The sequence below is a fragment of the Aplidium turbinatum genome, chromosome 13 (genome assembly GCF_918807975.1).
Source record: "Aplidium turbinatum chromosome 13, kaAplTurb1.1, whole genome shotgun sequence".
NCBI classification, from domain to species: domain Eukaryota; kingdom Metazoa; phylum Chordata; class Ascidiacea; order Aplousobranchia; family Polyclinidae; genus Aplidium; species Aplidium turbinatum.
Window position 1 is genome coordinate 14,541,459 of NC_137484.1, and position 20,557 is coordinate 14,562,015.

The window sequence follows — 20,557 nt, forward strand, 5'->3', positions numbered from 1 at the left end:
CCTGTGGACGTGAATTCGCATTGCAAATAATTGTCGCTATGCTGTCGACCAAGTGGCTCGAACTTTATTTTTGAAATACCTAATTTTGGAAACATTTAATGATAAAGCGATTTTCTCAGTTACTTGTCGGCAATTTATGGTAGCCTACTGCAACATGAAAGAAAATGCTCTCTTCTAAACGAATTTGTCACTTTGAGCTATGTCTGCAATATTTAAATAACAAAACTTCCGCGTAGGCCTACATTGTGGGATTAATTTTGAAATTTAGCTTCCAAAAACGCTATTGATTGGAAGCTTGATCTGGGCAGTTTTGCATTGTGTAAAAATGTTGAACCAGTGATGCAAGCCTAGTCAAAGAGATGAACTTTTCTCTTATCTGAAAAAGTACTCCATTCTCAATAGCCTATCATGTTGAACGCAGACTCGATCTTGAAGTTGGTGGCTCAAGCTTGCATGTCGCAAATTTTGCCATTTCTTAAATGATTTCTAACACCCGTTTTTTATAAAAAACTAAATCTGCAACTTACATACAAAAACCTTTAAGCCAACAGGGAGGCTAAAGTAAAAATGGCATTACTTTGCGTGACAGATCAAAACAAAAATACATTTTAAAAGAAAATATTTTTTTTTTCATTCTGGCCTAAAAAACAACACCAATTTCAAACTATTCCGTTTCAAAATAGGTCAAGTCTCTTCGTCAAAAACTTTGTATGGTCTCAATAAAAGACCGTAGACTAAGTTTACTTCAAATAAAAGATGAGAATTAAAATAATGTACCGGTAACTTGAACTTCCTGAAGTAGGGTAGGCTACCGGTAATTTAGAAGAGCTTTTTAGGATTGCTCTACAAAGCAAACACTTCGTAACTTTATATCCATATCTTCATTTTCATCTGATTGCTTCGACAAAGAGAGTGAAAGCCACATTGGCACTATTTCGTGCATGAATTGTTTTTACACAAACATCCAAAGTTAAAATTTATATGCCAAGTGACCTACTATAGGCCACTAATCTTTCATGCACCGCAAGAAACAATCTACGACCGGTTCGTGGTAAGATATTTTATTTCCTTACAAATGACAAAGGACACAAAAAAGACACTAAAACATGTAACGATAAAAGATTGTGAGAGTTTGTAGACGATATAATATACCAACAGTATAATTACGCCGTGTGAGTACGAAAGAAAAACGGTCATATATCGTAACCAAGTTCATGCTAGAGCCGAGAGGTAATTTCAAAAATACTGAAAAGCTTAACTAAAACAACCCTGATCAGTTATTTACAATGGAAAATGCCGCTGTTTAACTTTCAGCTTCAAGAATCTTCAAAACAAAGCATATATTGAACATGATTTTTAAAAGATAAAGTAATTTCTCATTTGATTGTGAATGCTTGCTACAATAACAGGCGGTTTTGTGGAGAAATTTTATCAGTGATCAATTCAAAATTTCCAGCGCAATCAGCTAAGTTGACTATCAACAACAAACACGTGACTGAAACAATAAAAATATAAAGCTGTTTTTTAGATTGATAAAATTTTAAACGTTTTAATACACAAGCTTTAGAAAGAAGAAAGTGTATTGATTTTAAACATTGTTGCACCACTTGAGAACACTTGGAGTAACAAAAATATCAATTTTTTCCCCAGCACATCACTACTTACGGATCTGGTCAGAAGCACTAGAATGGTTTCAGCAAATGAATGAAAACGAACGACAAAAAGGCGAGCTTTGACGTTTTTAACGAAATCTAAGACGGTTGTTTTAATAGAGACAAGAAAAATTATGAAAATGAATATGCAAAAAAAAGAGGGCGGAGTTGCCATTACATAAGTACCAATAAACTAGTTATATTTCTTTATATAAAACTTGACTATTTCAGCCGGGAGCTTTCGACAAATTACGCGTTTCTTCGTCTATTCTAAATGCATCACATTGATACAAAAAAGGTTAAAATTTGGATTACGGAAATCATCACAGTGCAAGTTAATCATTTTTAGAACGTAAAAAAACTCGCCAGATGTGAAACCATACCAAAAAATGGAAATGTTTTTAACGAAAGTTCACACAAAAAAAATTGAAACCAATTAGTTCATGACAAGGTTGGACACTGCGTTTAATACACAGTTTAGCTAAGAAACTTCATTGCACATAATGTGTAACTAGTTTACCCAATAAAACAAAGCACTGCAAAGAAATTCTAGAATGTTTTGAACAGCTGTAAAATATAAAATTGAATGACGCAAGATCGCTGCCAAAGTTAGGCAGCCCACATCAAAACGTACAATCGTATATTTTTCGTCATGCCACATTCAAAGCATCTTTTTTTCGGTTCAAACCTCACCTCCACAAGATAATTGTTTTTACAAAAAGCTTGAAGAAATATAAAAAACTCATCGAGGAAGACCTGCTGAGTTAAAATGTGACAGCCTGATGAGCCTGGCTGATGAGTAATGAGTTTTCAAGAAACAGATTTTTTTATGCAAACTAAATCCTTCTAATCAGCCCGCAACATGAGTTGCACCGATATCCAGTGATAGCGGCACTAAAATTTGATAAACTACAATTGATATCAACAACAACGATACACAATAAATAAAATTATGAGCAAAATCTCGACATACGAATACCAACGTCGTTTTGAAATCAAGATGTTAAATAGGCAAGAAAGTGAAAAGATCAGGAGAGAGGGAAATGAAAACCCGCCCTGTACGCAACAGAAAATCGGTATCTGCTTCATATCAATCCGGATATGAAGCAAATGGACACAGTACAAAAAAGTCGAAGTAAATCTAAATGCAGTTCGTTCCGTAACTGTCGAAGATAAACTCAGCGAGCTAAGAACACGTTCACTGCATTGGCAAGCGGTATTGTTAACAACTAAAGCGTAAATTAGTTCTCGACGTGATGGGTTTGTAGAGAAAAAAAGGAAGACCAACTCAGCCACTGCTTGACTACAAATCCACATATTGATGTCAAATCTTATCCTTTGCTTTCCTCATTTTTAAATAAGGTGTGATTTCTTAACAAACGATAATTTGAGTTGATTTTCGATAGCACACACTGATTCGCAGGTTCATGTCAAGAATCCGAAACCGTTGGCTTCGTTTTCGTCGGTTTCTTTCGTTTCGAATCTCTTCGCTTCCTGCTGCATCGTTTCTTTGATTTTCAAAATCTCCGCCGATTCGCTCTGATCCTGACGATGACGACATGAATGACGTAGCAATGACATCAATGCAGCGGCAAGCAGAAGCAGCAGAGCCAAACAACGTGCAATATAGCGACACCAGATGGATGAAGCAAGCAGAAGACCAACAAGCAAGAATATAGAAAAATAAATAAAAAGCCAAGTTAGATGAAGAGAAATTAGTGAATCAATTAACTCTAAATTAATATTTTTTAAATAAATTTTAAAATATTTTCTATTGAATTTGACAAACAATTCTTTTAAAGAAAATCAAACAAATTAGTCTTAGGTTACATGAGGCATGAGAATAAGAAAAAATAATTATTATCAGTGTTAGTGAAGAATGCTGTGAAAAACAAAAATTAATTGGTCACTGTGACAACAAATTATGTGACTTGACACACAAACAGTAGGCTCAAGATGTGACAGGATTCATTTAGCACAGTTTTTGTTTATTGTAAGCAACAAGTTTTGTGTTACATTTTAACCTACTTAACGATTAGCATGCCGCATGACAGAAAACGCCGTTGATCGCAAAACGTGCTTACAAACGTTTCAACTACACAAAGACTCCATCGTTTTGCTGTAAAAATAAAAACATATACTGCATGCATGAAGGTTGAGCTGTCGCATGAAAGATAACCGCTCAAGGTGGAGCACGTTTGACCACACTGAAGCGTCAGCATAAGTCAAAGCAAAAGCTGCAAATTTGAAGACTTTGAGAAATGGTGTTGTTAAGTTTTACTACTTCTGGTCAGTTCTGCTCAGTCAGTTTTCCTTTAAGTGTTTTAGTCATGTTAAAAGCGGTCCTTTTGCAAGCTATTAACCACACCACTCTTGCCAATGCAGTTTACAGAGAGACAAATATAAAAGTTTATGCGTACTTGACCCAGACAGCAAATCAGCCGTATTTTACATTGATTCACCGTCTCCAGACGTTGAATGTGAAAAAATGTCGTTACAATATTTCGCCAAAAGCATTTTGAATACAGATCGTTCAGAATGTAAAACAAGTTACATGGCAAACATGAGAGAAAAAAATCAAACTTTCGTTTTTTACGTTTATTCATAAAAATTGGTCTCATTAATATGAGTGCAGCTGAAATTTTGAAAAATGAGTGTGAGCAAAGACGACCGCTAAACTGAAAGGATGCTGACTACAATGAAATGTGAAGACGGACAGTTTATTGAGATAAAAGACAAATAAATTTTCTATGTTTTTCTCTGCATTTGTTTCATCAGGCGGCCAACAACAACTGAACACTTTCGGAAAGCTTTTACCCATAGAGCAAATCCGTGTTTTTTTACATTAATTCAACGTCCGTAGACGCCTACAGACGTTGAATCAATGTAAAAAGCGACTAATTTGCTGTCTGGGTAAGCTTAGCAAATCATAGCAAATAAATATAATAAGCGGACAATACTGGATCAGCGTAAATCTTCGTACCCACTGATATTAGATAACACAAACATTGCTCATTAGCAATCAAGATACCGTGCAACTACCACGAAAGATATACACGAATACACACGGTTGAACCCAAAAGTATGAATGTGCCAGGGAATAAACTGCATGGTTATCGGACACGTTCAATATCGGACAATGTCAAAGTAAACAGAAACAGCCAAAATATGCCTGATAAACGCAACCACAAAACCCACACCAACAGTAGCGTATCTCAATAAGGTGCTGAGATCAAACCGAATGCAACTGCTACAGTACAATCTTCTGCTGCTACCCAACAATGACGCCTTTGATCGTGATTCTATCACGTCACGTGAGAAAGACGTGAGAACGTCGTGCGTCAATTTCAAAGCTGGACGTGTGGAATTCAATACTGTCCCATCGGTGTGTTATTACTCACATTATCGTTAAATGTTGCCATGTTAAACGTATCTCCTTCGCCATTTTGCGGCGTGCGTGGAGTTTCACCAGGCCCGCCAGAAGGAGCCATAGAGGAAGGACCATTCATAGTATTCATGGGAATGTTGTTGCTTGGAGAGCCCTGAGACAAAATTGACAGCGTTAAGTAAACGACATCCTATCGCACAAATATTTTCAATGACAATAAACCAAAATTTGCAAAGTAATTGAATACGTGAATTAAAAAAGGGCCCAAGTCTATTTTTTTTTCAAATGTCGCTGTTTACTGTTTAGTGTTTATGTTTTTCCGATTCCTTTCAGTGTCGTCTAAAACTCTAAATGATACCTGAAAAACGTCAAATCGCTTCAAGCTTCAACATGTAAAATACCGTCCTCAACATCTCCATTGATTTTAAGAAAGGTCCAACCAGCACTTGAGCTTCAACTTTTCAATAGTTTTCCACGCCATCTTCACCGAGTGACATTTTGAAGCATAATACATCTTGTGAAAAAAATTGAATGCAGTAATATTGTCGACTTTTTAAAGTACATGTAGTTCTGGTCAGTCTTCTGTTTGAACTACATGTACTTTAAAATGTCGTCAATATTACTGCATTCAATTTTTTTCACTAAATTAGATGCTTTTGTATCTGCTTTACGCGAATCCTCTATTGACTTTACGTTAATCAGGGTTTAAAGTGTCGAAATTCTCTTTTTTTCATAATACATCTTACCAGCATATCATTATCTAAGCATATTAATCATGATCGAAATTCCACCACAAAAGCAAATGACCAAAATAAATAAAACGCATTCATCTCAAAATAAGTTGTTGGAATTGGGCCCTTCTTGCATTCACGTATTCAATTTAAGAAAAACTAACCGCTCGGTATGTACAGGTTTTAGATGTAAAATTAGCACCGCATGTTATGTTTATCAAAGAAATACAAATCTTATATCATGTAAAGTTAAACTGTAGACAAAAGGAGGCATTTTTTTACATCTGGCTTAAAAAGTAAAAAAGCTAACTAAGCCATGCTGTGTACTCATGATATCTTGCCGTTTTACAGAATTAACCAAAGCATTTTGCATGACAACAATTGAAAGCTCTTGTTATCGAAGCTGAAGTGGCAAACCTTCGCTAAGCCGTCCATCATGGCGGAGTCAGGAACTGATCCATTCATTCCATTTAAACCAGGCGCCATCGTCGGTGTTGAAACTGGCAGCCCTGGGACAGCTGACATGGGGATTGTTGTGGGAGGAATGCCTTCAGGTACATTACCGCTCATTGGAAACTAAGAGAAAGAAACAAATAAACCTCTCACGTCATGCCCTGACTGTGAAACCTATGAAAAGTAATGCGTTTCAACGAACGAAAAGTCAAAACTCACAGAGGATGGCATTTGATGTGGCATCGGTTTGTTCATGTGTCCGTAGTCAGGATTCATCGGATCTGAGCAGACTAGAAAGAAGTAAAATTTGTAAGGCGGAAAAAAATGACATCACGCATGGCAGTCACATTTCAAAAACCACAGTGATTTATTATTGCAACAGTAAGTGAGCACCAAAAAAATATAACAAAATAAATCTGACTCATGAAACAACTTATTCCAACCTGGAGAGCTCCTCATCATAGGAGTAGATGGAAGTCCTCCCGGCGTCGTGCCCTGGTTACAGAAAAAGAAGGTTATCAAGCTCGTAGCTATAGAACACAGGTACTCAGCAAACTAAGTCGCTACTGTGAACGATACGTTACAACCCAACCAATCAACCATACAATTGATATGAAATCATAACCACAGATTATATAAAGCCATTTATAAAGAATTTGTCTAGACAGCAAAATGATAAATGATCTACCATATAATCAAATCATGTTGGGTTGTTAGATTTACTATAGTATCGCGTAGACAACATGTTTAAGTGATTAGATAGGTTATAAAACACAAAATGCCAAGTTGTGGCCTGCTGTGAAGGCTGACGCCGAATGGGACAAACGTAACTGGAGTGGCTCTCTCGGCAATATTTGTGATGCAAAATATTAGCAAGAGCAGTTTTATCATTTAGTTTGCTGGAGAGCTAAATGTTTGTCCCACCGCCCAGACTTTCTCCACATGACATTCACAATCACCCATCTCTATTTTGTAACTTGAAACTTGTAATATTTTATGCAACCTGCGCGAGGTTCTACTTACTGAAGGTCCAGGTGGGTTTGGCCAAGGCGATCGAGCCGACCTAAATATTAAAAATCAAACATATAGTGCGCGCAGTGCAGAATCGATGAAAGACAAATTTGTAGAAAAGACAATACCACATGGTTGTTGTGACAATGGAAAAATCATGTAACTGACTTCACTCATCTAGCCAAATCGAATAAAAAACTTATACTACTCATTTCATAGCGGTGGGATCGTGCAGCGGATAAGACGTTGGCTTTCCAATTATGCGAACCTGGTTCGACTCCAGGTTCAAGCTGGTTGTTGAAAAACACCGTTCACCTCTACCCAGGGCGTAAGAAATTGGGTGGGCACTGGGCAATGAGGCTGGGCATAGTTGCTGAAATAAAGGCGGCCGAGAGAAATGAACTGGCCACCCTACTCTCGTTAGTGCCGAAGGCTGGGTGTAATGAGAACCTTATCTTCTCATTACCCAAATCTTTCTCCTTTCCTCATTTCACTTTAGCACTTAAAATAAAAACAGTATAGTTTTAAGACGTTTGCTAAGTTATGCATTTAATTTCTCTATTTATTTTTCTGAATTTTGATTTGCCAAGCGTTGCAGTTATTTTTGTTATCTTGAAGACTTGTTTACCAGGTATCAAACTAATGCTTAAATAATAATCTGATTTTTTTAAATACTTACATTGGACCCATCAGCATTCCACTGTGTCCAGGCATTGTACTGGCTGGCATGCGCATTCCACTGAAAGTCTAAATGAAGGCAACAAAAATATTGCTTTAGAAAAAAATTTAAACCAAGTTCAAAAATCAGTGTCACATATACTTTAGGGTAGGCTATACAAAGAATTTCTTTTTTTTTATCACACAGTTCACACTTTGAGACTTTATTTAGTTCCTCAAGCAACCAATCAATAAACTAACTTGTTGGAATTGATCCGATCCGTAGGGATTCATCGATCCAGGCGGCATACCTCGCGGATGAACCATCCTCCCCATTCCCATCATTTGTCCTGAGAATGGAAAATGATCGTAATTAGCTTTGATTGAAAGCATACGATGAACTAAATTCGTCTCATTCAAGAACAGTCAAAGCAGCTTAAGGTTTAAAATATCGAAACGTTAAATTGGACAGAAGATTTTTTGTATCGTTTATTCAGCAATTAAATGATCGAGATTGTAGTGACGTAATACCTTGTCTTGGGTGGTCCATGCCTTGCAACATCGGCTGTGGTCCGGGGGTCTACGAAACAATACCCGGAATTAAAAAACAAAGCATCACTATCTAATAAAACATAGGATATGCGACATGAATTTTTTTTATAAATTACAGCAAAATAAGCCATCAACAGCACACTGCGTGATACTGTCAGCAACACAGCGATAATAATAATCCACTTCCATAAATCAATCATATTAACGTCTTGAATCGTGTCGAAATCTTTATATTTTAAATCGGGGGTAAGCAACCACCACGGTCCAGGGTGCGAAGTATTTGTAATTGGACCACAAAGAAAAAAAAACACAGTTATCCGTTGATGAACTTTCAAGAACAGAGCTATGGCGTTTCAAATGTACGAGATCAAGCTGTGTTAAATTTAATATTACGAGTTTACGGTGGTTCATCGAACCACAGTTTGTAGAAGAATTTAATAAAAATGGCACTCTGTGACCTGTGTATATAAATTTTACATAAAAAAGTACAGGAAATATCTCCTACTACAAAACAACCACTTTCCCTTCGATTAAACTTCATTTCGACAAACTGTCATATCATCAACTGCCTCGGTTCACGGTTAAAGTTCCAAGCAACATTTAATGCTTTTAACTATCTTACTTTGTTGACCGGTGAGTGAAAAAACGCATATTATACAGTGTACTCATGTGCAATTTCTACATGCTTTAAAATTAAAACGAGGAAGTGTAAAAACACGAAATATTTCAGTCCTTGACACCTTATGATTATTTTCACAAATGCAGACAGCAAATTATTTCGCAAATGCATCACGCTCACCTGCATTCCGGGTCTGGGGGTGCCAGGTGGATATCTCGGTGACATAGCAAATGGCTAAGAATGCAAACGATCGGTAAGAAACAGGATATGGACTTTTACCTAGGTTTAACAGCAAAAGACCGAATGCTCTCTACGTAGCAAACACCGCACTAGACAAAGCGCACAACAAAAGGAAAGTCGATTCACAGACAGCAAATCAGTCGTTTTTTTACATTGATTCAACGTCTGAAGACGTTGATTCAACGTCTACAATGTAACAAAAAGCACAAATTTGTTGTCTGGGGAAACATGTGCTTTAAGAAAGTGAGTACTGCTGAACCCTAGCAGGCGAAATAACTTGGTACCTTTCTTACTACACCACACTGCCGATATGCAACATTAGGCAAAGGAAATAAAAAGGTATCTTAGTATTTCATCTAAATGAAAACTTCTCATCGCAACAATTAATACGACTTATTTCTTATGAGCAACTGATGGTTTGGAAGCTTCTATTTACTGTAAGTAACATATTAAGCCTACATCAAACCGTCAAAATTGTGTTTAAACAGGAGCGCCACCACGCGGTATAAACAAACAGTGATTGTTTTGAACGAGAACGCAAAGGGCTTTGTATTCTGCCAGCTGCAGCGTGTGTATCAAAGAATTAGTCTATTGTTTTGCATGCTCAGCCGTTTGACAGGTGCGTCTGGGTACTTTCCGAATGTTGCGGGAACTACACTGCAAAGTGTAACCAGTCCGTGGAAGTAAAAATAAAATCAGCAAAATGTTCCACTTTAACTTTTCCCTCCAATTTTATTTTTGAGGAATTAAATAAAATAAAAAATGTTAGAAAATTTTGCCATGACGGACAGATTTTACATGTCTTATAAAATATCACCTGTCTCATCATTGGGTTGTTTGGGTTTGAATGGTGGGATGGAGATCCAGATGCTCCAGGCTATAATACACATATGCACTAAATGACACAGCATGGAAAGAAACTATAGCAAAGAAGCAAATAATTGTAGCAAATAAGTAGCAAATAGCAAAGTTAGCAAAGCAAATAAGTAGCAAGTAGCAAAGTAGCAAATAATTGTATATTTGTAATGTATGGTGCAATTATCAAGTGCATAAAATCTATGCTCTAACAAGTACCAACATGAACTGTGCTAAAATGCGATGAACTATTGAACACCACTTACAGGAAAATAACCAGGAGAAATTACTTGGTTCATTCCATCTGTTGGCATTGCACTTAAGGGAGGGGCATTTGAAAAACTCTGCAACAGTGCTTAGAAGTTAAAGTTTATGCGACCTTACAAACCTAAATTGAGTAAGTTTGAATTGCCGAGGGTCGCCGGATTCACCTCCAAGTGCGATTGCGGCACTTGGAGGTGAATCCGGCCACCCTCGGTAACGGGGACATCACCGGATTAAAACTGGACAACTACTACTACTACTACTGAATTGCGATCTACAAAGAATTAAAGCCAGAAAGCGTCCGCTATTTTACATGGTTAAAACTTCCCGTGATTTCCAAGAATAACGCACCATATTGAGTTTATGTGACGTTCTTCCTGAAAAGGTCGTACAATAATTTCCGACAATACTAACTCGAAACTACCTAACTCCAGACAACAAATTATTTTTTTACATTGATTCAACGTCCACAAATGTTGAATCAATGTAAAAAGCGACTGATTTGCCCTCTGGAACCCAAGTCATCCTAGACAGAAAATCAACCGTTTTTTACATTGGTTGATTTTCTGTCTGGGATCCAACTTCCTCGCAAAGTTTTGCTCTACAATAGAATCTCTCTAAGTCGCCTAACGTTGTTTTTCATAACTCCAAACTACGTTACTTTGTTAAGTGAAATTATAAACAACAAAATACATAATGTGCAATAGAAACAATTACATAATCATGGAATGCTTTGGCCTCTGTACTGTGTTCGCAGGTTTCTCTCCTTTCGGGGGATGCGCAATACAAATCCCAGAAAACACTGAAATACAAGAAAAAAAATATTAAGGTTTATGTAATTGTTCTTGCACTGTAAAAAAGCCACACAAATTACATTTCATTTTTGTAATATTTTGTTTGTGGTATAGCCTACTTACGGTAATTCTTACGATATGAAAAAAAATACATTTTTCATATAATCACCACCCATTGTCACAATGAGATGCATAGCCAGTTAGAAAAACCTTTTCAAAAAGGACTAGTTTTAAGGTAAATAGGTTCACCATGAAATGGATGTGTCACAGACATGTATATATTAAGATTTGTCGAACTGTGATACAATTGCGTTAAACTTCACTCATGTTCTTAAAAGTTTTGCATGTACCTTGGTCCTTGCAGCCAAAATAAGTTTACCCCTCAAAATCGTCACACGCTGCAACATAATTAATCTGCAGGGCAATAATGAAAGGCCGGCTATGATCAAATTACCTTGGCGTTGAAATCAGAAGGAAACTTACTTTCTAAGTTGATGATCAGTATAAATTTGGGAGAAGTAATTTTCCTGCACAAATTTAACAACAAAGCAATCGGGTCGCACTATCGCAGTACTTAAACAAATGCAAAATCGACAACCAAATAAATTCTAATACTTTTGGCGCAGTTGATGATCTAATTCTACTGAGTTGCACCATGCAAAAAAGAATAAACAGAAACTATCAACTGAATACATTTTTTGTGCCAAAAGTTTAGAAAAACGCCTCAAGCTTACCAAGACGAGAAGAAGAGCAAGCAAAATTTATCTGGTGAAGTTTTTGCTGCATGAAGAGTTTTCGGTAACAGTCGCTTGGTGTTTTCAATTGTTAATTTTGTCATTTCGACTTCGCGGAAAACTTGATTTTATGATTACCTTACCAAGCAACATCTTGGTATAAAAACAAATTCAATAACACCTTCTCTAACACTGTGCATTCGAACGGTGTCGTTGCACGTTACAATGCTTTGCAGCAAATTTACCGTTATCAAACATACAATCGATCAAAACGATTTTCGGATGTCGCGTAGGTCATGGCCCCGAGTGACAGGCCGATACAGCATGTACAAGCTTAAATGCAAGCAAACACTTTCTCATTTTTACACTGTTTCAACGTTTGTCTATGTTTAACTTTAAAACAAGGCAAATCCTTCGGCGAACCGCAAAAGAACAGCAAACCTAGTTGCAAAATGCTAATCACGTGACAAAGCAAAGAACCAGTCGTTCCACTTAATTAAAAGAAACAAAGAAAACAAAAGTAGAGAAAAACCACTTCTCTTCAATTCAAGAAAAGCTCACACAGTCCAGCTGGCAAAATTTGCTTATTTTATGTTGACTCAAAGTCAGCAGACGTTGAACCAATACAAAAAGGACAAAATTTTCTGGCTGAAACACTCGCACCAGAAACCGATTAGATGTATTGCAGTTGCAGTCAAGACTTTCCAAAGCAAAATCGATTATGTTTACGTTGATTCAACGTTTACAGACGTTTTTTTTGAGGAATTTTCCTGTCTAGGTGGGTTTACATTATACAATATATGAAAACAATGCATCGCAACATGCGAGGGTTCAATACGAGAAATTAAGCTTCGTGCATTAAAATGTATGAAGCAGTGGTTCCCAACCTTTCTAGGCTTACGGCACCTTACAAAACAGGAAAATATTTTGTGGCACCTCATAGCAGAACAATGATTTTTCACCTCATACAATACATACATGGTACGACAAAAAAACTGGGCTGCCTCAATGATGCATTAAAAACAATCTTGTATCCAAGTTTTATCAATAACAACATCCAAGCTAACCATTTAAAGGTAGATACAAAATGAATATGAGAAATAGCTCGCGGCACCTCAGAGTATTGTAAATGGCACCCCGGTTGGGAAACATTGGTATGAACGCATTAGAAAATCATCGATTTCTGTATTTTCAAGATCCTTTACACTTATACGATGTAGTAAATGTTCTGGGAAACATACAAATGCATAACGTCGCTTCAAGGCATTTATGCCATTTTCTACTAAAACAAATCGGAAAAATAACCTGTTAAAATAGACACGTACAGCCCAAAATTAATGCAAAGATGCAGCTACATTGAAGACAAACAGAAGAAATAGACATGCCATCTTGACATTGCAATACAAGATTGACCTTCGATTTTAGTTCGGTTCGGTATGAGAACCATAGCCTTTATTTGTTGAGACACCCGTTTAGATGACACGAGTACTACGTTGACAATTCTAACAAACCCAGACGGCAAATCAGTCGCTTTTGTGGTGACACAACGTCTGTACACGTTGCATCTATGTGAAAAAACGACCGACTTTATGTTCGGGGGAAATGACAAATTTTAGAAACACAACTGCAAACGGACTTGCCAACGCAATGTTGGTAAATGGTAATGTTACATTGATTCGCGGTTGATTGCCACCATAACAGATATCTTCAAACAGTCACGAATTGGGAAAAGAATTGGAAATCACAACATAATGATGGTGCAATCACGACTTCATAAACGAAAAGCCTTTGTCTTTTCTTAATCACAGATTGGGTCTTATACCCTTATAATTATGCCACAACCGTTTAACCACAATGCTGTCAGACACGACAAGTTATGCGATTGATTTTGAAGCAAGTCAGCGTCAAAAAGTTCATAGGCGCATTAACTGTCAGTTTTAGGCCTGGCAACGTTACAGCAACACAAACGGAATGTGTTCGGGACATGTGTACAGTGAAGTTAATAACAATGCACGATAAACCCATGGGCCATGGCCAGTGAGTAATAAAGCAGCTTAATGCTTACATTAACTCACGGAGGCATTATCAAAGACAGCAAACAACTGTTTTTACATTGATTTAAAGTCTGCAGACGTTGAATGCAAGAATTTAATGACTGCAGGATGTATGAGATAACTCAGGATTTTCACAAGTTTTCACAGCAATGCTGGCTTGCAATCCATTTACAACGAGGAGAAAAGAGCTGACTTGTCTTTGAAACTAAAACCTTGACACGAGCAAACCTTCTTGAAACAGTGACATTAACATCGAACCGGTATTCAAACCAGCTCTGCTAAAAAGACTATCTGATAAAAAAACAAAAAAACAACAATACAAGCAGGAAGAAGCACACTTTCAATTCATATGTCATCAGTGAACGCTTTCAATTCAAAGAAGTGACAGTTTTTTTCAGGAATAGCATAGCCTATAAACTTTCCATGCAGATAGTCTTCTTGTCACTATGGACTTTTTGCCATTATAGCTTCTTCACTTGCCCACTGCCCAGGGCAATATGAACCTAGCAGTGGCACGCACAGTGACCATTTTTTGGGTGTTCACATTTTTAGATACTTTCAAACGCATGCTTAATTTGCACAATGACTCGTTAAATCATATCCCATCAGTATTATTGTGATATGATCTGAACAGCTACTGGAAAAATTACAAACGTAGTGCATGTTCAAAGCCTGTTAAAAAAAAGTGAACACCCAAAGAACAGTCACCGTACATCAGTGATTGCTAACTTTTTTCGAAGCGACCAAAAATTATTTTGAAGGCATCCAGAAAAGAAAAACATGGCAGCATAAAGTAAACACAGCTTTAAGCAGGTATTTAAGCTCCAAGTGGCCATCACCGGCGAGAAGTCGCTAAATATCCTCCGAAAATAACACACCGGTCGGCCATGTTTGGTCACCAGCTTCAACAATTCTCCACTCCGTTGGTATTTGAACAAGGCAAAGTCTCTCACACACTGACAAAAAATATTGCTGATAAAAATTTTGCTAAAAAGGTGAGCGTCGATCAAAACAAAAACTTGAAGACTTGCTGTACACCTACTTAGGAAGCAATGCATTTAAATGGGCTACAGCTGCAAATTTGTTTTAGGGCCTTGTTCTTTCCTAAATGAACGCAAAAACACGACATTAACCAACAGACCAACAGATCTTTAAAAACACAAATTTTAACGGATTTTCTATTTTGGCTGCTGAGTGCAAGAATTTGGCCAGCAGGAAGGAGCTTTGATAGTCTATGCTATTTAGAGGCCTAGGATTTTGCTTATTAGGGCTATACAAACAGCTTTTTTATACTAAACATTTTTCTTGGTTGAAAAAAAGCAACCCATAAATCTTTTCTGGCAACCCAACTTTGGGTCGTGACGCATAGGTTGGGAGCCACTGCCGTACACCACTGACCTAGTACATTTACAACCTTAGGATAGAAAATGTTCCATTTAGCCAACTCCTAACAATTGGCATTATTCTAAATCATGTAGCCTACATGTTCAATTAAACTATTATGGTATATAATATACTTAAATTGTCAGTTACGATCCTACTTTTAAAAGAAAATCAGATTATATATACAAACCATAGACAAACAAAACAAATTAACTTTAGCGAGTTCAACATGTTTTATTACAAAGAGACATAACATAATTAAACAATCAACTGAAACGTTTTCAACAGGTCAGTTTGTCCTCATCAATAATGACTTAAATATGCAATATACGTATGTACATAAAATAAAAACTATAAGATAAATCTGACTATGCACTATAACTGTCAATGACACTCTGGACTGAAAAGCACAAATTGAACAAGTGATATAAGAATAATTACGAGTAAATTATATATACTGCGAGAAACAGATCACATAAAGTGTAAAGTACAGGCATGATTGTAAAGTACAGGCATGTGACAAAAAATTAGAACACACACAAAAGGAACCATGAGCCACAGGTGAATAACTGCCTGTTGAGAGTTGTAACAATGCAGATTTAAGTAATTCCTGATGAGGACACACAGACGTGTCGAAAACGTTTGAGTTGATTTTTTAATTATGTTACGTCTCTTTGTAATAAAACATGTTAAACCCGCTAAAGTTACTTTGTTTTGTTTGTCTATGGTTCAACAAAACAGACTCTCTACCAAAGCTTTATTTTTAGTTAGCATACAAAAAACAAGCTTGAAACTAAAATAAAAACATATATACAGCTACCGCAAAATGACTTCGGACCTTTCTAAATTTTCAAGAAAAACAAACATTTTTGCATACAATGAAACCTTTTATTAAAAACAATCGACTTTTCTGAATATTTTGTCATATTGCCCTTATTTTTAAGGACCAATTGCAGGCGATTTGGCATGGAATCACTTAATTTTTTAAAATATTCTTGGGTCATCTCCTGGCACCAAACTTTTTTGAGCTCCATCTTGAGTGTGTCCAGATTTGGTGTCTTCTTTTTTGCAATTTTCTTTTTCATTTTTTGCCAGCAATTTTCAATTGGGTTCAAATCTGGACTGTTACCAGGCCATTCAAGCACATCAATACAATGTTCTTTAAGAAACTTCTTGATCTTTTTGGTTGTGTGGCATGGTGCACCATCATGCATAAAGACCTTGCAGCCATAAATGTGGAAGAAGTTCAGCATGTGCTCCTCCAACACTTTCTGGTAAACATCAGCATTCATTTTTTTGTTCTTCGGCAGGAAATACAGGATTGCCCTTCCTCCTTCACCAGAAAAACTTCCCAACACCATGACCGAGTCCGGATGTTTGACGGTTAGAATAGTATAGCGAGGATCAAAGCGACTGGATGATCTAGGGCGCCTCACTGTGGTGGATCCCATCCGAAAAACCTGGAAGTTGCTTTGATCTGAAAACATTACACTCCTCCATTGCTCAGTAGTCCGGTGGGCATATTTCTTCGCAAACGCAAGACGTTTCTGCTTCATTCGCTCAGTTATAAGAGGTTTTTTGGCAGCTTTGCGGCAAGGCAAACCCAAGTTCTTCTGGAGGCGGTGCTGGATTGTTCGGATGGTCACGGTCTCCAGCAGATCTGAGTGCATATTTTTTAAGCCTAGTGCTGTCAGTTGAGGTCTTTTTTCCAGTTCTCTTTTCATTATGCGATCTGTACGGCTTGATGTTATTCTTTTTCTACCACCACCAAACTTATGCTTCGGCACTGCATTGCACGGGAGGTTTTGTTCCTTGGCATCAGCCAAAATCTTCATAATGGTGGACTTTGATCTTCCACTACGCTGACAATGACATATTACCTTTATTTTTACTTTTTCTTGCCTCCAGGCTAGTATACGAGCTTTTTCCTCATCACTGGTGTACTTTCCAGGCATAGCTAGTAATTCACTTTCAAAAATAACGCATGCAAAATTCTTCTCAAGTATAAACTACTCTAGGGCTCCTCTTCTTCTCTAAACACTTTTTCAAGACTTTTGACTGAAAAAAAAACTGAAACAAGATTTTACAGCGTTGATATTGCTTTGGTAATCTTCTTCACATTTTTTACAATCTTTGCATTGTTAGCCATAATGCTTATTGTTAGTCGTATGATCTGATGTAAAACGCACAGCTGCAAACCTGTCGTAAAATTGGCTGTACGCAAAAAAGGTCCGAAGTCATTTTGCGGTAGCTGTATATACATTAGAAAACTATGCTTAAAATATGACACACATCCACGATTCCACGTGCGACAAAAATTACTCACCACCACCATGAATGTAGGAATCCGGGTCCTTCTTTAACGGCTATACTTTTTTCCCAGCCAATCTGTATACAGATTGCCTTATAAATTGCTTGCGAGTTTACAACACCACACGAAAGCCACCACACCAAATGGTAGTAACAAAATGATGATGGCATATGTCAAGTAAACAGTGAGATGCCAATAAGGAGACATCCCAATTCGAAGACGACCAATTGGTGAAATCTTGAAAATCCGACCACTTATGTTTATTCAGAGAATTAGTGGGGACCATTTAGGTAGGTAGATTTTGTGCTTACCCTCCCATACCCATGCAAACGAAACGGTTTTATGTTGTATTTGTTTCATAGTGAAGTAGATGTAAATTAGCTGATATCTTGCGGGTATATCTAGCAACCATTATTTTATAGATTGGGCAATTAACTTCACTTATAAATGTTGATGCCACAGATGCTGTTTGACAACTGTGTTTGTTTCACTGAAACTTTTCGGTCATTTGTCCAAAGTCTCTAAAAAAGGCTGTCTCCAAATCGGCGTCTCGGAATTGGGATATCTCCAAATCATTGTCTACAAATTGGAGTCCCTGAAACGAGCCATTCCAGCACTTAAATCTTAGAGCTGAGTGGTTTAAGACCACACTTTTTACTTACTTCTTGCAAAAATAAACTTGCTGTTTTTTCTGCTCCAACATTCACCAGATATTCATAAACATACATTGCCAATCTGAAAAAATAACACAACATAGTGCTCATAATTATAAAATATTTTCTTTCATTGACTTTGTATTGTTCTTTGATATGAGTGCAACAATAAATACAACACAACAATTGAACATTTGGTTTGGTATAAAACTTCCAATGTCAGCAACAGAACAGTAATAAGTCTGTGCAAAAACAATTAAAAAATTAGAAACTCACTTTTCTCTGGCCTGCTGATCCGAAGGAACTTGATTAGCTTTTGTTTTACCATACATGTTGTGTAATTTCCATCAACAGATGCAACAAAAATATAAAACAAAAGTAAATACTGTATGACCTGCAATTATGTTAAACACAGTATAAAACATAGGGGAGCAAGTCTTTTAGGCGCCGGTCAAATAGGCGCGCACACTGTGGCGTCAGGATATTTAGGTGCGGAGCACTGTGGCGCCCGTTCATTTAGGTGCTATTCCTAGTAAAGTCTGCCGATTGTATCAGCTTGGCAGGTAGGGCAATGCTTTTCACAAAATATTATATTGAACAGAAAAATATGTTGTTTTGTTAATACGCGTGCACTTATTTGTTGTTACTCATGGCTTCAGTGAGTGAAGCTGCTTTATCCGGCAATGCTTTTCACACAAAATGTTGTATTGAACAGAAAAATATGTCTTGGCTTCCATGAGTGAAGCTGCTTAAATCGGCAATGCTTTTCACACAAACTGTTATATTGAACAGAAAAATATATTGTTTTTTTAATGCGCGTGTTCGGCATTTATTTGTTGTTAGCCCAGGTTTGCGTCAGCGAAAGCTTTGTCAATAAATTATTCAAGTTTCCGAACATGACTGAGTTCACTTTTAGTTGTCAAATAATAACTACACTAAACATCAGTAAAAAATATACTGTAGCCTATATTATATTCCAGCGGGTGGATTGAGTGAAGAGTAACTTAGTTTTCCGCCAAAACCCGACTAGGTTTTGCCAAATCTGCAGACAATCTGCAGACTTTACTAGGAATAGCACCTAAATGAACGGGCGCCACAGTGCTCCGCACCTAAATATCCTGACGCCACAGTGAGCGCGCCTATTTGACCGGCGCCTAACTGTCTGCGCCTAAAAGATGTGGACCCAAACATAGAAACTAGAGATGTAGTGATGTACCGATATATCGGCATTGGTGATATCGGCCATTTTTTTAGTATCGGCATCGGCAAAATTTGGCCGATACTAAACATGTAAAAAAAAAGGCGTTTGCTGCGGATTTTCTGCAGAGGCAAAGATATAGACTTTTTAAAGTTCGGTAGTAACTAACGTCACATTGAAGTACTTAAAAAAATAACAACATGTTCAAATTTTTGATATATACCTCACACTCCCATGGCTTCATGCGCGCACCTTTTGGCATTGCTTGCTTACAGTGATTCTTTCACTCAAACAAAACGTTTTGTTTCAGAAGTTTTGCGTTGTTTGATTCTTAAGTTGTGAAGGAGACTCAATTTCTCCAATATTTATCATTTGTGTTTCTTTTTTACTCTTAGCAGAGGATAAAACCAGGCCAAGACTACCCAGGTAGCAAAAATGTATAATTTTGCATCGTTTTTACGTTGCTAAACGTTTGAAAATCCATGTAACTTGGTTGCTTTTAGTAAGCTGGTTCTATCAGTTTGTGATTTAATTTCCACCTTTCGTTGTAATAAACTCACCAAGCTTAAACAAACAATGTCATGGCAGAGTAAGTAGGCTCAAAATAAAAGCAATGGGACTACGAATCCTCACTAAACTAATCAATAAATGGTCTTGTTGCACCTAAGATGACAACCCCATTATGAAGAAAGGAGCGTCCTTCCCGGCTATCAGCACAAGGCTGAACACTCACTAGTACAGCGAGCTGTTGCGATTCGCTAACCATAACGGTGTAACTTCCCACGCTAGCCATTTAGACCATCCAATCATATATATTATGTTTCTCGGCAGCCGTTTTGTAGAAAGAATTGAAATGGCTAGCGTGGGAAGCTACATCGTTGTGGTTAGCGAATCGCAACAGCTCGCTGTACTAGTGAGTGCTCAACGTTGTGCTGATAAGCGGGAAGAACGCTCCTTTCTTCACAATGAGGCTGTCATCTTAGGCACAACAAGACCATTTTGATTAGT

General features: G+C 37.2%; 1 protein-coding gene across 1 annotated transcript; it reads right to left on the reverse strand.

Annotated features, from left to right (window-relative positions):
- Positions 1-1,045: 1,045 nt before the first annotated feature.
- LOC145782024 (single-stranded DNA-binding protein 3-like) lies at positions 1,046-18,683 on the reverse strand. Its single transcript, XM_082593753.1, has 16 exons — positions 18,628-18,683; positions 18,361-18,433; positions 17,714-17,775; positions 11,140-11,224; positions 10,425-10,502; positions 10,121-10,180; positions 9,244-9,297; positions 8,424-8,472; positions 8,154-8,242; positions 7,915-7,982; positions 7,248-7,287; positions 6,668-6,719; positions 6,444-6,514; positions 6,189-6,347; positions 5,054-5,194; positions 1,046-3,197 (listed from the first exon to the last, which is right to left on the reverse strand). Exons 1-16 carry the CDS (start codon positions 18,681-18,683, stop codon positions 3,078-3,080), a joined length of 1,257 nt encoding a protein of 418 aa, XP_082449879.1. The 3' UTR covers positions 1,046-3,077.
- Between the last annotated feature and the right edge of the window lie 1,874 nt (positions 18,684-20,557).

What these genes read in the sequence shown, in the direction of transcription:
- LOC145782024 (XM_082593753.1), bottom strand. Translation starts at nt 18,683, where the DNA reads ATGTATGGTAAAACAAAAGCTAATCAAGTTCCTTCGGATCAGCAGGCC. An exon ending in GATCGGATCAATTCCAACAA is followed by an intron (nt 7,983 to 8,153) that starts GTTAGTTTATTG and finishes GCCTTCATTTAG; the next exon opens with ACTTTCAGTGGAATGCGCAT. An exon ending in CACATCAAATGCCATCCTCT is followed by an intron (nt 6,348 to 6,443) that starts GTGAGTTTTGAC and finishes TCTTTCTCTTAG; the next exon opens with TTTCCAATGAGCGGTAATGT.